Source organism: Bemisia tabaci, chromosome 2, assembly GCF_918797505.1.
Source record: "Bemisia tabaci chromosome 2, PGI_BMITA_v3".
Taxonomy (NCBI): Eukaryota; Metazoa; Arthropoda; class Insecta; order Hemiptera; family Aleyrodidae; genus Bemisia; species Bemisia tabaci.
Window position 1 is genome coordinate 59937574 of NC_092794.1, and position 13499 is coordinate 59951072.

General features: G+C 33.9%; 1 protein-coding gene across 1 annotated transcript in view; it reads right to left on the reverse strand.

Annotated features, from left to right (window-relative positions):
- The window catches only part of LOC109042712 (KICSTOR complex protein SZT2), a 52969-nt gene that overhangs the window by 13230 nt on the left and 26240 nt on the right, over window positions 1–13499 (reverse strand). Inside the window, exons 27-44 of the mRNA XM_019059608.2 lie at window positions 13153–13360; window positions 12631–12718; window positions 11733–11918; window positions 10941–11097; window positions 10371–10410; window positions 9908–10023; window positions 9421–9559; window positions 8955–9157; window positions 7895–8141; window positions 7239–7374; window positions 6385–6484; window positions 5382–5548; window positions 4611–4733; window positions 3946–4207; window positions 3392–3547; window positions 2341–2461; window positions 1223–1458; window positions 264–373 (exon numbers count right to left, since the gene is read on the reverse strand). Of these exons, the coding sequence (XP_018915153.2) occupies window positions 264–373; window positions 1223–1458; window positions 2341–2461; window positions 3392–3547; window positions 3946–4207; window positions 4611–4733; window positions 5382–5548; window positions 6385–6484; window positions 7239–7374; window positions 7895–8141; window positions 8955–9157; window positions 9421–9559; window positions 9908–10023; window positions 10371–10410; window positions 10941–11097; window positions 11733–11918; window positions 12631–12718; window positions 13153–13360 (2795 nt within the window). The remainder of the gene's footprint in view (window positions 1–263; window positions 374–1222; window positions 1459–2340; window positions 2462–3391; window positions 3548–3945; window positions 4208–4610; window positions 4734–5381; window positions 5549–6384; window positions 6485–7238; window positions 7375–7894; window positions 8142–8954; window positions 9158–9420; window positions 9560–9907; window positions 10024–10370; window positions 10411–10940; window positions 11098–11732; window positions 11919–12630; window positions 12719–13152; window positions 13361–13499) is intronic.

Sequence of the window (13499 nt, forward strand, 5' to 3'; positions counted from 1 at the left end):
TGCTAAAATACATGCATTTAAATGGGAAATGCTGCCAGATGACGTCATAAGACAGCATGTTTTCTCACTTTTAGATCAATTTTTCTCCAATTTCCCATGCCAGAAAAAAATTATGAAAAATACTGCGAACTCAGTTCATTAAAATTTTTGTGTGCAAATTCTCCATTGAAATACTAAATTTTCCGTTTTCTAATTTTGCTACAGAAAAGTGTCTGCTTCTTAAAAACAGTGGATCAGAAACTAAAAGACTCTTCACACCATACCTTTTGATTTGTCACACTGATCAATAGATACCGCTGCCGTGACACAAATTGGTAAGAGCCATCATCAGTTTTCCTCAGAAGTGGTGCAAACTTTTGGAGTACTTTTAAAGCTGAAATCAAAGTAAAAAATAAATAAACAAATACAGTTTTTAAGGGGAAAAACAAAAACATGTAAATCTTTAATCTCCGGCTGAAACAGAAAATTGCTGCTGGAAGTGAATTAAAGATGTTCCAAAGTCTAAATATGAAACTGTAAAGTATAATTAATGACATTGAATAAAAAAAAATCCTTTCCCTGTCAAAAGATGGGGGGAGAATCTGCCAGGGTAACGAATCATATGTGATAAGTTTGAACTGATCATGGATAAAAAGCCGTAACTGAAAAATCAAAATTGAGGTGATATCACTACTGCTTTAAGAATATAAATCAAATGATTTTTTACCAAGGAGTAACTAGAAATTGAAATTTCTGGAGAATTTTGAAGGGAAAAAAACTTAAGAAAAAAAGTTAAAACATTGAAAAATAAAATCAGCTGTTTCAAATCCCTCCCTTTAAATACCTATTTTGCTTTCTGTAATGAACCAAAGATAATAATTATGTTAGAGCTGGTAACATTCCTACCTATTTACTTCCATCCTTAATATTTCGAATTTCTTTCCTTTTTTCATGTTGAGTATATTAAATGTTGTTTCCAAATTAAAATAGAAATTGAAAATTTGTAGCTGAATCATAGTTTTTTTAATCCCTTCAAGATACTGTCTGCGGATATTGAGGTCTCTCTCTGAGGCAAGTCACGAATAGACGAGCATAATAACTCCGGATTCTCTGACAACATCATACAGAGGCCTTTAGGGAGAGATCAAAACGGAGCTTCTAAGCTTGTCAACTGGGGCAAAATGTGTAAATATAGGTTTAAAACTTGAAGGAAAAATATATTCGCAAGAGTAATCAACTTTACCTTTCGGATCTAACTTATCAATGTGGAAGTTCTCGTCAGTAGAAAGGCAGGATTTCCATTGAACCAAATTTCTACCAATGAGAAGGCAGGATCTGTAAGAAGATAATTCAATGTTGGAGCTTCTCTCCAAAGATTTGTGCACTCCGGAAGAATCTGATTCGTAGAATAAAAATCCCTCGATATCATGGAAGGCAATGATCTGATTCAATTCTTTCACCGTTATGCCAATAGGATGTCTGTGAAAAGAATTAAAAATGCATTCACGTCATAATTCAAACTTGAAATTGAAGTGCAAAGAAGTCAAGTATTTATTGTAAATGAATTGAAGCTTATTCTTCAAGATTAATTGTGTAGAAAGCACCGATACATGAAGTGATCGATGAAATACAGGCATAATTATCATCATCAACGCACCACCACTAACGTGCTGCCCTGTGTAGATCAGACTGGTCCCATCAGGCCACAGCAATGGCAAAGGAAGCAGCAATTTACACATGCAAAAGACTGGTAAAGAGAGTAAAAATTACAAAATAATGACAGTGGTGCATTCTTTAGGACAATGTAGTAACGTTTAGTTAAGTGGCAAGCCAACAAAGGGTACTAGCAAGCTCTAAAAGCTACCAAACTACAGCTTTCGTAGCCTCTGGTCTCTGTGGACCTGCCTGACAATGTGGACAGGAATCCATAAATAATCGTAGCAGACAACATGTTTTGGTATGTACCATAAAATTGGATAAAGAAGTGCAATAGAAAGGTAGTTCTCCGTAAAGTCAAGATCAGAAACAATGTTTAGGACCATCTATAAGCGAAGGGACTTTGGTGCCAGGAAACTTGAGATTGGGATACTGATACCACTGTTGAAAGCAGCATTTTGCAACATTTACAAGATAAATGCACCCGATATGACGGAAGCATGTTGATTTTTACACATATTTACTCAGAGAATTGATTATTAAGGTCAAAATGAAAATATGTTGATTTGTTGCATCCATTTTTTAAAATTTTTAAGGCATATCAATAGTTTTTTGGAATTGAAACAAGTTATTGTTTAATCAAGTTAGTTCGAGTTATTTACAAACTAATAATGCATTAATCCAATTGACCTCCCAAAAACTTACCGAGCACTTAAAGTTACAGTGTTGACAAGTACTGACGGTACACCTAAGTCGGATGCAAATTGCATCCATTGCGGCATTAACTGACTGTGCACATCCAGGAGCTGACCATGGACACCGTCGTCTGTGAAAAATTCAAATCAACTTTGTTTTAATTCATAGGATCAGGACTGAATACATCATGAACATGAATCAATTAAGTGGTTAAATTATGGATTTTCACTCTTCTTGAAACCTGAAGCTTGAGGATTTGAACAAATTTTCATTGCATACAAATAGCAGGACAAACTGGCACATCTCATATATAAGCTTCTTTCATACCAAAAGAATTATGTGAAAAACAAAATTCATACAAAAGTTGGTTGCTTCTCACCACTTGATGAGATGCTTGATTTGAAGGCGATTAGTGGAGTTTTGGCTGAAAAAAGGTGCACCTGACAGGTTAAATATTTGACAATTTTATCAATTTTCATTTATTTAAAAGAACAATAAAACTGGACAATAAACCCTGGACAAAGAGAGGGTCCTTTATGCACCTTGACTTTTATAAGAAATGTGAACAATAGTTTTCTCAAATTTCCTCTCTACTTTTTGCTTGTGATTCTCCGCATATAAATCTCAGGAAGGACAGAGAAATAATGATAATGCCAGTTTGGTAGATGAAGATTTGCTTGATGATATAGTGACAGCAATCCTCGAGTCTAAATTTTAAAATTCATTTTTAAATTTTCGAGTCGAAAATTTAAAAATGGTACGATTGACAACAATTGAAACTTCGAAATTGAAGGCATGACATGAGAATCATTTCTCGCACTCAAATCAGACGAACAGTACTGTTATTTTAATGGAGAGGGCTTCAACTTTTAATTGAAATATAATGTAAAATAAGCAACATTTTCCTGGAAAATAAAGATAGAATTAAAGAACTCCAACTTTCAAATATCTTTCCACAGTTTTGGATAAAACACATTTCTTGTTTGTAAAAAAGTCAGTGGATACAGAATCCAATTTGAAATGGGGGTTTGATCCGTCATGAATAAGAAACACGAATTACCTCTATCGTGCTCCGTTAAGGGGGCCGTCAATAATTTCAACTCCATGAGCAAGTCCCACAGGGAATGACGAACGCTGCCTTTCAGCTTCTGACATAGGGTTTCCAAATTGACGCGTCCTTGTTTCCAAATTCGGAACTCGATGAGAGCTTCAGGCCCTGGAATAAAGCCATGAATGAAAAATCTAGAAGTGAATGAAATAAATAAGATAGAACAGTTTAAATTTTCTGAAATGACTACTGTTCAATGACTGATAATTTCAAGAGGTCCGACAACATAAAATGGGCATGAATCTGAGGACTTTGAATTGAAAAAAATTGCTGTAGTTTTTTAACGACCATTGCTGTTGATAAGAAAAATGCTCACTTTATTTTGAGGTGCTTCATGGTCATGATAAGCAAAGTATAGTATGGTATACTTCAACGGTAGTGTAAATGACTCGAGGAAACTCTGGTTTTTCTGTGAGCGGAAAGTGTGAATTAATGTAGACAAAAATCATGCGTCCATTGTATCCTACTTAAAATTTAAGGACAGCTATTAGTTATGCTAAACATACCTGGAGCTGATAAACTTGGGTTGGGCTCATAAAGGTTGGTTGCAGTCAAAGCTTCGAACTGTTGCACAGTCAAAGGGTCCTCTCGGTAACTATCAGGATTGAGTTTTGGGTAGTTTGAGTGTTCGATCAGAGTGTTTTCCCGATCAACAAGAGCCAAAGCAATGCATGCAATGCCTTTATTTCCTGATGCTGGACTCTGATTATACAGGAAAATCTCTGACTCTTTCACTCGCTTGAGTGAATCCTCTGCTTGAGAATAGTCCTGTAGAGAAAAATCAGTGATTGGTCATTTTTTCTTTTTCATCCTCTCTTGGAGCTTTGAATCTAGGTTTCCCTTTTTTTGCTTGCTGTGTTATAGATTTCAAGATTCATGTAAATTATTATCATTTTATTCCCTTTTTTTAGACAATACTGATTATCATCACGATGCAGACCGTCAGATCTGTTTTTTCAAGAGCATTATCTGAAAATTTGACACAAAAACAGCTGGTGATGAGCTTTGGAAAAAGTCTCATCGAGTGTGCACTTACATCTACTCATGAACATAGATATTATATTTCATTTGACGCTTATTAATTATGGATCTGTTGTATGGTAGAGATTCACCCAAGCTAGTAAACCAAAAAAAAAGTACAGGCAAAAAATATGTTTTCGGTTAAATATACCTGAAAATGATTTGCCGGTTTGGGATCTACATATTTCGGTGGATGCAGGAATTGCTGCAGATTTTGCCGCAAATAAAATGAAAATGCTTGCAAATGACTTAGAGCATGACTCTGGACTGAAAACTGTAGGAATAAAAGAGAAAACAAATTTCAAATACAGAATACTGCACAGATTACATACGAAGAGATTCTTGGGTTGGATTTTGATGCGCTTTAACCTTTTGTGCTAAATTAGATTCAAAGACCACATCAAAATTCTTGTCAGAGCTTGGTTAAAAACATGGAAAGGCTAACAGTTTTTAAGGTTGATTAGTGATTGGTAAAATTGCTCGTGGCTCATAAATGAGTTTTTGGTCTAACCATCAATTCACAGAATCATTATGAGAAAATAAAAAAACCAGAGCGAAGTGGCAAAAATATAAAATTTTAGGTTTAAAATACAGAGTAATGAATTAGATAATAGGAATGCAAAAAGTTCTTGGCCTTCTCATTTTAAAAACCTCATTTTCCCGGAAAATTATTTCAAAATGATGATCTCTTTCATGCTCTGAATGTCAAAATAGTCAACATTTTGCAGAAAATGCACAATTTCTACCACAGCGTTGCATAATAAACGCCATTTTTACCTTAATTTTGCTGGAAATACGTAATTTTTACGCCAATTAATTTCTGACCATCTGTGCAAGCAGTTGGTTAGATGGTCAAAAAACTTCCGCACTCTTCCTGAATGACATGATTTCAGTATTACTTGAGTCACTTATACCTACTAACCTGATAGATGGTCTCAGGGGCACTACGTGGCTTTTGTATGAAGTGAACATCCTCTGGAGAGAGTTTACACATTGGGTTCCGTGCAAGCATCACTGAAACAACTTCAAGCACAGCATCGTCAAGTCGGTTCTGAAGCACCTGTGTCAGTTCCTTCTTCACTTCTGGACCTGTGTTAAAAAAAAAAAAAAAAAAAAAAATCTTAAAAAGAATGAATTTCACACCACTGATGATCATGATGATTGCACTACGCCCTAAACAGAGGAGGCTAATATTTCTATCACTAACTGATGTTTTTTTTTTAAACTCTATCATTCCTTAATCAATTCAATCAGTCATCACTTAACCAAAAGACATTTGGATGGTGAAACTACAAAACATCATACCTCAATTTGCTATATCGTAGGTTCCCTGTCACATTTTACTTTCTGGGAAAATGAATAAATATTCTAGAGGCACAAAATTTTGCATGATTTTTTCCTGCCTTTCAAGAATATGCTCTGAAAATTCTGTGAAAAACTGTTAAATAATGCTCCCTTCAAAAGATTAAAAATCAGAAAGAGTGTTGACATTCTGAATTGGCATACATGCTTTCATAGTTACACTGTTTAAAAGAAATTTTTAGAAACCGTAAAATCTTGTCACAGCTCCTTTTATTCCGAGGCTGGATTCTTATGCAGAATCGGCAATGGTTTTTGCAGGATGGCACATTTTAGGGAGAGCATAATTTGAATGTAAACAGCATGAAAAAAATTGTTACAAAAATTGAGACATTCGTAAGCCGTCTTCGTGATTCATAATTTTATGTTTAATCCTGAAAAATGGGCAAATCACATCATTACATATTAAGAATGATAATTTAATAAGTGAGGCAGACCTCCAAAAAAAATGTCCTATTATGAAAAAAAATGTATTAGATTAAAAAACAAAAATGAAATTACAGTGCACAGGTGGATGAAAAATCTCCTCAACAAAGGAAAAAAGGGGGAAAGTTGGCCTAACTCACCTGCTTCAGAAATGCCATGTACTTTTAAGGTGATGTGATCTTCATTCTTCAAGCTAACACTGTCTCCAGATTCACCAGATTTTGTCCTCATAATCTCATTCTGACAAACAGAATCAAAACATAAAATTGTAATTAACATAGAGGAGGGCGTCCTGAAAAAATGTTGTTCCAAAAGCTGTTTTTTTTTTACCTCAATTCCTGTGCCTTTAGCATAAGAAAAAATCTTCAAAAAAAGACTTTACACCGTTACTAAGAAGAGTTCAAGAAGGCCGCTGACATCAAAATGTTGCCAATTTTTAATAAGTCTGAGTAATTTTTCAAGAGATACCTTTATAAAAGGATACCAATAAAAGACTTTCATTATTTGCAACTGTGTAAAATTAAAATATACAAGACCAGCAGTTAACCCATGCAACGCACAGGGCAAATAGTTGCAAATGGGTTCAGTGGATCTCATTCAAAGGAGGCTTTATACTTTCCTCTTATCAATTTATTTTCTACATAAAATCGATGCTGTTCTCTGTGTGTATGGAGTATCTTCATCAAGAAGCTAACAAAGTTCTTCAATTCAAAACACTCGATCACAATTAAACTTAATTTTGCGATAAGGAACCAATATTTCTGGCTCATTCATAAAAGCACCAATCAGTATTAGAAAACTAAAGGCGCACACACTGCTTCTAACATGAGTCAGAGATATTTGTTCCTAATTAGAAAATGTAGGCCGATTCTTCCATGAGAGCATTCCTGCTACTTCCAGAGTGTTTTTTTCCACGAGAAAAATTGGCGATTATATTACGCTCAAAATGTCTGGAGAAATGGGATGGTCATTTGAAGAAAAAAATAAAACTTACATATAAGTGTTCTTCCGCATTTTTCCGAGAAAGAGAGCTTACAGATGAACTTCTTGAAACTGACTCGAGAGAATTTAAAGAGTTTTCTTCAAAGTCTATGCTATGCTTAGAAAATGAGCCAATGTTTTCATGCAATCTGCCAAGAGAGTCAAAATAAAATTAGAATGTCGAAAAGTTCTTGCTCTATCATACCTATTGCATTCACTGCTTTCATGAGTGGGTATAAAAAGTGCGGGTTCAAATTAAAAGTTCTGCAACTTCTTAAAAATGAGGTATTTTTTTTTTGTTGTTGTTATTTTCAACGTTCTGATGAGAAAATTTATTAATCTGACAGCCAATTTCTGAAATGGTTTGCATTGCCCGTTTCCTTAGTTTTTTTCCGAATTTGTTTGCCCAACTTTCTTTCTTTCTTCTTTTTTTGCGATAGTTTTTGACTATCTCATTAGTATTTCAAAATTATATTCTTCTCAGATCTATTCATTGAAATCTGGCCTCTCCCGAGGAAAATTTTCTTTTGCTTGATAAGCAGAGAAAAGGCAATAAAAAAGAAGATAATGATAAAAAAGACACATCCTACTCAGAATTTCAAAGCAACTTAGTTCTGAGCATTCCGCATGAAAATCAAACATAAAAAAAGAAAAAAAACATAAAAATACCTTAAATAGAATACATTTCCAGAATTATCTTGATAGACAAACATGTTTTTTCGATTTGTGACAGCGAATTTGTTCAAGACGAGACGAAGAGCAGAAAATCCTCTTGACAGGCCTGGTTTGCCCGGTCCTGTTTTCAATCTTGGATGCAGTGTGAAGTGCGTTTCCCACACAACTTGGCAGGAAAACCAGCCAGGAATAAATTTTGATGTTGCCTCAAGGTACGTGTCATTTTCATAAACATCTAGATCTGAAAGACAAGACTTTTGGTTATAAATCAAGGAAACTTTCCAAAATAGACGAGCTTCAGCTCTCGGACTCACTTACTTAAACAGCTGTTCCACACATTTTCTGATAAAATTTGCAAAAAGTAAGGAGATATGTATATATTTGTAGTTCCCCTTTTTACTTAAACAGATTCAAGTATAGGAGCACCTGGGAGAGAGAAAGAAGGTAAATTATTTTTTTGCAAGTTTATGCCATGGCTTTAACTACCATTTTGTAGAATTTTCTGATCAAACTTTTTCCAAACTTATCATAGACTACAAATTAATCATATCCTTTGGAGAAAATAAAGTTTCCTTCTAAAAATATGTTTACAGAGTTTTTAAAGTTGTTTAGCTCTTACAGAAAAAACAGAAAAAGGGTAAGTTCCTAGTTCTTCTCTGTCTCTATAGTCTCAATGTGTTGAAAACATCAAAGTTTTGGTCATTATTAATGTACTACATCATCCTGGCAAAATATGTTTTCAAATGTTACTGACATTTCAATAAATTACACCATTTCCTCAAGATAGCTGGTACTACTTGTTATAAAAAGCATTGAATCCGGTAGAGAATTAAAGGATTGCTGAAAAGTTAAATCAGCAAAGAGCCCTGCATACCAGTGAGGGCTCACTAGCTATCAGGTAATATTGAATAAATATGAAACGGTCCATCATAAAGCCAAAGCCAAGAAATAGGTAATTCGGTTCGGTAAGAGCTGAGATGTTTTGGATTGAACAAGGGTATTAAAAAGGCAGGGCATAGAGAGATTGAGAATAACATGATGTAACAATGATTACCTGCATAAGATTTAGAATACGTTTGTTTCCATACGTCATCGCTGGACTCAGGTTCTAAGAGTTTGTCGCAAATACGAGTGTCATGCAAATTATTTAACAACATAGTCTGATTGACAGTTTTACAGACTAAACGAATGTTGCTGATGACAGTGCTCTGTACCATGCGATACGCTTTCACTTCTTCAGTGTGCAATTCAATAAACCTGAAACCAAATAAGCAAAATAACACTGACTAAATCTGCATAATTAAAATAAATCATTCTCTTAATTATTTCGAGGAAAATCCCTGGTCCCTCCAACTTCGAATTATCGAGCGGCTACTGTACTTGCCTTTTTAACCCTTATGAAATCTAATTTATGCATCACAAAAATGGGAAGGTTACATTGAGTTTTATTTGAAATTAAAAGGAAAAAAGCTACAATTTAAAAAGACACCTTCAATCAGCGTGAGAATTTTTCACATTACCTGCAATGAAAAAAGACTGTCACCGCTTCCTTATCTACTTTCATTATCAACCAGAAATTGGGAAGTTCAGGCCTTTTGATTTCTAACTCACTTAACCATTCACAAGTTTCATTAGTGTCACTACTTCCGGCATCATAACCTAAAAAAAAATACACAGAGTAAGATTAGCATGGTTAATTAAATCTGTAATTTCAAGATAATATAGAATTCAGATAGACACAAATAGGCGTAATCAAAGAGTTGTTAGAGACTCGTTATGCTCTATATTGAAAGAAATAAACAAAAAGCTTTCCTCATTCCACCTAAGTTTTCGATAATATTGCCAATCTGTACTTTTCGCTTTCGTGTCCTCCATTATAACTTGCAAAGTGTCATTTAATGCACTTTGTATTTGCAAAGTTTCAATTAACGTTAGTTTTGCCAATATTCAATTTGAATTTATTTGTTGCAAAAATTCCCTTGACAACTTGAAAAATAGAATTCTCACCATCTTCATTAACTAATCCACTTTCCATCAAATTTGAAACTTCATTGTGCCATGCTGCTATTGAGCTCCAGTTTGATGGCGGGCCTTTTGGAAAATCTTGGGTAAAATAGGAAGACCTGCAGGTAAAATAACAAAAGAGAGCGAAATTAGCACTACAATGGTAGTTCACAAGATAAAGGAAGTAAACTCTTAAATGAAAACAAAGGTTTCGCAAAGTGGAAAAAAAAAATACTAAAATCTGTTATTTTAAAAATTTTGTCAAACAAAAAAACTTCCTGTTACGATGAATGAAAAGAAGGAAGTCTGAAGATCAAGGAAAGGAAATGATTCGGATAATAAATCAGAAGGTAAGATGTCAACTGAAAAATTCTGGCAGCCAGAAAAAAAATAAAAAAATAAAAAAAAAAAACTGGCAAAGTTTCTTATTATGTACTAAGGACAAATGACAAGGAAAGAGACATACCTTTCATTTTTTCCACCAGGCGTGTTGAGCTTTACGTCATCTGGATAAAAACAACAAGTTGCCGTTAAATTTTAAAAAAAAACAATTTTGAATTACAGCCCTTGTTTTGAAAAAAATCACGGTAAAAGGTTGAAGAGGTTGACAAGGTTATCAGCCTATCGCCTTTTTTTTTTTTTTTTTTTTTTTTTTTTTTTTTTTTTTTTTTTTTTTAACATATTTACAAAAATAAAATAAATTCAACAAGAATAGGTACATAGTTTTGAAAAATATTATCATGGGGGAAAAAAAGAGTTACTAATTAAGCATCATCAATATTAAATATCTGCGTGTAACATTTAAATTTTAAAAAACAAACAAACTACCTGGTCAATATTTCTTTTCTTTTCATTTGAGGTGAAAGGAACATACAACTTGGTTCTGAAGAGATGTGCATTCCAAAAAAAAAACATTTTTAAATGAGTAGTTCCATTTTTCTTAACTTTCATTGTTTTTAAAAAACGAAAGTCTTAGAGAACATCCATACTTCTTTGAGGATGATCAATGAAATAGTATGAGGTAAGGGAAACACACCATTTGGATTCCAAAATTCTACCGAATTTTTTGGACCGAGGAAGAAGCTGGGATTGTGGCTTTCTTGTTTTTTCATAACTGTTGGATCCTTGATAAGGAAGTAAAAATCCTTCTCCTGCTTTAGCTTGTATTCTGGTATTTTCATAGAATTGAATTCCTGAAGGAAAAAAATACAAAATAAAAGCTCCTTTGAAAAATAGAGTTTCTTTAGAACTAGAATTAATTTGAAAAAAGACCTGTTAAAATGCTCATACCGAAGGAGCTATTACATATTGGTCATCAAGTTTGAGGATATTCAGTAGAGGAGTTCAATTTAGAGATCGGTAAAATTTACTATAACAAGGATTTTCCTTCCGAAAATTAACCCATTTATTTAAGTTGATAACTCTGAACTGTCCGCACAAGACTATACCAGTTCTAAACCGATGGCTCAGTGGAATTGGCATCAATTTTTACAATATTTTCATGATTCTATGCTAGACAGTTTTCTCATCAATGATTATATGAATAGTATGACCGAACTGAAACTTATTTTATCCAATAACTTATTGATTTACTGAGGTACATTATATTGCTCTGTTGAGGTTTTGCACATACCCCGCTGGTCTGCAAGATTCATGCTTGAAGATGCTTCAAAAACCTACAATACTTTCATGTTTAAAAAGTTAGGATGAAACTAAATCATCAAAGTATAAATCCATTCAAAACAGATGGAAAATGCTCTGGCACAGAAAGGTGTTCACCTGCATATCCATTCTTAAAAATGTCCATTTCAAGAGATTGAACTCTTACCTGTAAAAATTTGGGCATACTTTGATCAGGACCAAACACAAAATACAAAGGCACTTTCTCAAGCATACAACTGGATCGCCCTGTTGAGGAAGACACATGGTTTGTGACCAGAGATAGCGTTTCCTCATCGACAGGAGATTTGTCCAACAAAAATGCTGCTATCTCGTCGCTCATTAACCATTCAATCTTAAAAATAAAAATAAGACAAACCAAAGGCTGTTACTTTAAGAATAGAAATCTGTAAATCAATTTTTTAAATTATTCAACTGATGATTGCAGGACTTTGATTTTGCCTCATAATATGGTTCCCTTATTAGCTCAAACCAAAAATCTATGCTAATTGTTACTTTCTGAGAAAGAGACTTAAAAAAACTGCAGATGTAAACCAGAGGTTCCTACATGGTAATTGCATAGTAATAGTCTAATAAAGTTAAAAATTGTAATGATTTTGGTAACAACCATTTAAAATTAAAGGCTGAATTGACTATATTGATCAAAAATTTCATTTGTAACTTTCAAATCAGTAAGTTACAAAAAAACGGCGCACAAAAAAAAATGGAAGTTGCATTACTTTTCCTTGTTTTTGGAGCCCAAAATAATGAATCACACTTTGAATATCTTGGTTTTTTGAAATGAATGAGCACAAAGCCTAAAAATTTTCAATTGCTCAGACCAATATCCGGACTTTCAGAAGTTGGGCTGTATCATTAAAAAGGTCTAGAAAATTTGTAAAACAGACATTCAAAAGCATTGAGCCATTTCCCATCAAATATTTGCTCGCCCTGACTTCTACATTTCAACTCATCGTTTACTTTTGTTTAAAAGTTATTCAAATCTTAGAATTTGCTTTAAGCTATTCGCTTCGATACCATGAGAAAATCAGACAATAAGAACTCACCTCGTTAACACAATGAGAAACCGCTCTGTACTGATAATCCGGTAGATGTTGCAGTGTATCACCAAGAACTGGAATGTCTTCATGTAGCCTGGAAACAAAACCATTTTTCCTAAATTTTTTAAAGTATTGATTTAATGCTGCGCTCAATCCAAGCTATTGAGAGCATGTTCCTCATTAGAAAATCAGTTAGTATCCCTGAGCCATTCTCTCCTGGGGAATGAAACTTTAACTTTCATGACCACTTTTACATATGACTTACAAAAAACTCAATAAAATTAACTTTTTTAGAAAATGTTTTTGCTTTAGATCTACATACACAGGTGAATGAAATTCATATTCGAGAAAATCAAGCGAAAATATAACGTTGAGATGAGGTACCTACAGCTGCTGGGATCGATAGATGCTTCTAAAAACAAAAACAAAAAAAGGCTGGTGTTGGTTTAAAAAACGCAGATAGATAGATAAAATTATAGATGGACGGATTGATGAACAGATACATTGAAATCAACATCTTTCACTTACTTGTCATCCATGGAATTTATGAAGGATTCACCAATTGTGCATGAAGAATCAACAACCTGTTCTCCATTCATGACTGACACAGTCTCGACATCAATGGACGAACATTCTGCAGAGGGAGGAAGAGTGAGGCAGATCATATCAAGAGTCACTGTCAAATCATCCAGGCATAAATCTGACTCGCCAGACTCCAAAAAATCTACAAGTTCCCCTAAAAATAGAATACAGAGAAAAAAAGTACTAAACTGCTCAGGGTAATCTGTTTGTACATTTCTGTTGGTTGACACCTCACGTTGGCGAGCATGATGATTAGGACAAAAACTTCCATCTTTTTTCCTAGGTCCTCTTTC